Here is a 2,686-nt window from a genome sequence, read left to right as displayed (position 1 = left end):
GCAACCAGTCGGCTGGTGAAGATCAGGCCCTTGGGCACTGGCTCCTGACAGCCAATGGCAGCGAGATCCACAAGCACGTGCACTTCAGCGGCAGCTTCACCTCCATCGCCTCTGAGGTAAGCCCAGCCGTGATGGCGAGTGAAACAGAAACAGGCCATTCTGATCACTAAATGGGCACTTCTTATCCAGATGGAACCACTTTTTTTGTCTTGCTGATTTAAATTTCAGCCATATCTTCAAATAGCTTTCCAGTAAATTTGAGTCAAAGGAAAATATCCTATGAGAAAACATTCTTCTTTTTTCCTACTACAAACGGGAGAAGCATGAGTCTTACCAAACTAATTCGATGAAGGAAGTTTATAAACTCCAGAAGAGCCACTCTTGGCTTGTAGTGTCCTTTTAAAAAGTGAACTAAAACGATCATGTTTCTTTGTTGTAGACACAAAAATTAGCAAAAGAGCGAGAAATTGAATGACTCATCTGTAAAATCCATGGTTCGTGCATAAGCCCAGTCCCATGTGTAGACCACATGGGGGCACTTTTAACTGTAAAACTTTACACAGAAAAGCACCACCTGGTGTGGCCAGGAAGCCTTAACTTTGAAGGGGGCTTTGCTGGCCAAAAAGGTTCTTGAATGGAGGCAGCCAGAGGGAAATAAACTGAGGGCACACAGTTTGGTGAAGAGAAACCCTAGGGTGAGAGGCCAGGGCTCATGCTTAGCGGGAACACCAGTACTAGTTGTAAAAATGTTGAAATACTCTGTATCCTTTGCCTGCTCCCCACAAGCTATCCATTTACCTGCTGCCACCCTGGAAGTCCCTCCATTCAATGTTTTTTTCAATTTTTATCATAAATATTGAATTTTGTCATATACATCAGTTTGCAATTTTCAACATCAATTGCAAAGATTGTATGACTTTTTCTTTTCTTCTTTACTTTCTAATATGGTGGATGACACAGATGGATTTTTCAAATATTGAACCAGCCTTGCATCTCTGGATGGCATATGATTCTTTTTAGATATTGCTGAATTCTATTTGCTAATATTTTGTTAAGGATTTTGGCTTTTACATTCACGAGGTATATTGGCCTATAGTTCTCTCTTTTTTTATATATACTATCTTTGTCTGGTTTTGGTATCTGGGTAATACTAGCTTCATAAAATGAATTAAGAAGTGTTTCTGTTTTGTGNGTAGGTGACACATCCCCATGACGAGATACATGCTAAACCATCTTTGACATCATGTGACCACATGACCCCTGTATGTGGCTCTGAGCTAGAGGGCGAATCTCTGCAGAGCCTAAGCTTCATCTTTTCCCTGAGCCTCATGGTGCCCTTTCCTAGCGCTTCTCACGCCATGGCAGAGCTGCCTGCCACCTCTGTGTCCCTTACCTGTACCCAAACCAAGCATGGTCACATGTGTCAGAGAAGACAGAATGGCTGATGGCTTTTGATGGACGCTGCACTGCATACAAGAGCTGCGTGTTCCTGGTGACATAAAGCCATGGCCCTGTGTGTTCAGCTTAGGTCCGCGCACGTGTGTGTGTGTGTGCGCGTGTGCATGTGCGTGTGTGTGCGCGTGCACGTGTGCACACGTGGGATGGGCATGAAAACCTTGAGGGGTGGGAGGAGGGCAGAGAGGATGGAAGATGTGGAAGGTGCTTATTCAGGCTACAGATTGCTGGGAATACTACTGATTAATACGGGTAATCTCGATCAACTAGGTGTCATTGCTCCCTGCATTATGAATCAGGGTATATATCAGCACCGGCTCTTTGTTTTTCAACTGCTCTGTACACATGTTAGTTTCTGCCAGAGAAACACATCCTCCACAATGTAACACGCCTCAGATTAGAGGACCTTTTGGGGCATTTCCTCTTTTACCTAAAATGTTGCTTCTTCTAGAACGATCCAGAGAATAATGCGACGTGTTACTGTATTTTCAACAAGCACTTGGACCAGCGCCTGGTCCATAGTTAGCATGAGACAGGTGTTTGCTGTTATGATTAGTATTGCATCTTGTCATTTATTCATTCATTCATGAGTTGAGTGTGTGATGTTGCTTATCTAGGCCCTGAGTTATTTGCTTTGAAAGCCCCAAGGTGCATCAGACTTAGATCCTGCCCTCAGAGAAGATATATTCCAATAGGAAAAATAAGACAAGCAAATACATAAATATCATGCAGTGAAAAAAACGATATGGGCTGTAAGAAAGGAGCGGAAGCATCTGGAGAGGCTGGAGGGGCCGGCGGGATGGTGGGAGGTGGTGTCTGAGTTGCATCTTGGAGGATGAGAAAGATTCAGACATTCACAGCAGGAGAAAGTGCTTTCTAGGGGAAATGACTGTTAGGGACAAAAGCAGAAAAGAGCATATTTAGAGAAAAGACATAACCGGTCTGCCTGGCCGGACTGGAGGCTGGGCACTTACCAGAACATGGTTTTTTGCACTATCTCTTGCATTCCCTTGCCCCATTCCCTGCCCCTCCTCCCCTCATTTCTTTACCCATCAGTAAATTTCAGCAGATAATAATCAGGGGGCGCAGTTACTATAACGGGTACAAGTGGCTTTCGATTTGCAGCTGCTGCTAAATGTGTAATCTACCTGTTCTCATTTTTATTAAGGTTTGTGTTTTTATAAGCTGACTGCCTCCCGTTCTAAAACTTCCTTGAAAGTATGCAAATAGG

General features: G+C 43.9%; 1 protein-coding gene across 1 annotated transcript in view; it reads left to right on the top strand.

Annotated features, from left to right (window-relative positions):
* The window catches only part of SLC22A15 (solute carrier family 22 member 15), a gene marked incomplete at its 3' end in the record, with an annotated part of 73,261 nt that overhangs the window by 16,305 nt on the left and 54,270 nt on the right, over positions 1–2,686 (top strand). The window contains exon 2 of the mRNA XM_019661454.1: positions 9–116. Within this exon, the coding sequence (XP_019516999.1) occupies positions 9–116 (108 nt within the window). The remainder of the gene's footprint in view (positions 1–8; positions 117–2,686) is intronic.

This window comes from Hipposideros armiger, unplaced genomic scaffold (assembly GCF_001890085.2).
Source record: "Hipposideros armiger isolate ML-2016 unplaced genomic scaffold, ASM189008v1 scaffold_349, whole genome shotgun sequence".
In the NCBI taxonomy this organism is placed as follows: Eukaryota; Metazoa; Chordata; class Mammalia; order Chiroptera; family Hipposideridae; genus Hipposideros; species Hipposideros armiger.
This window is presented reverse-complemented; position numbering and strand designations above follow the sequence as displayed.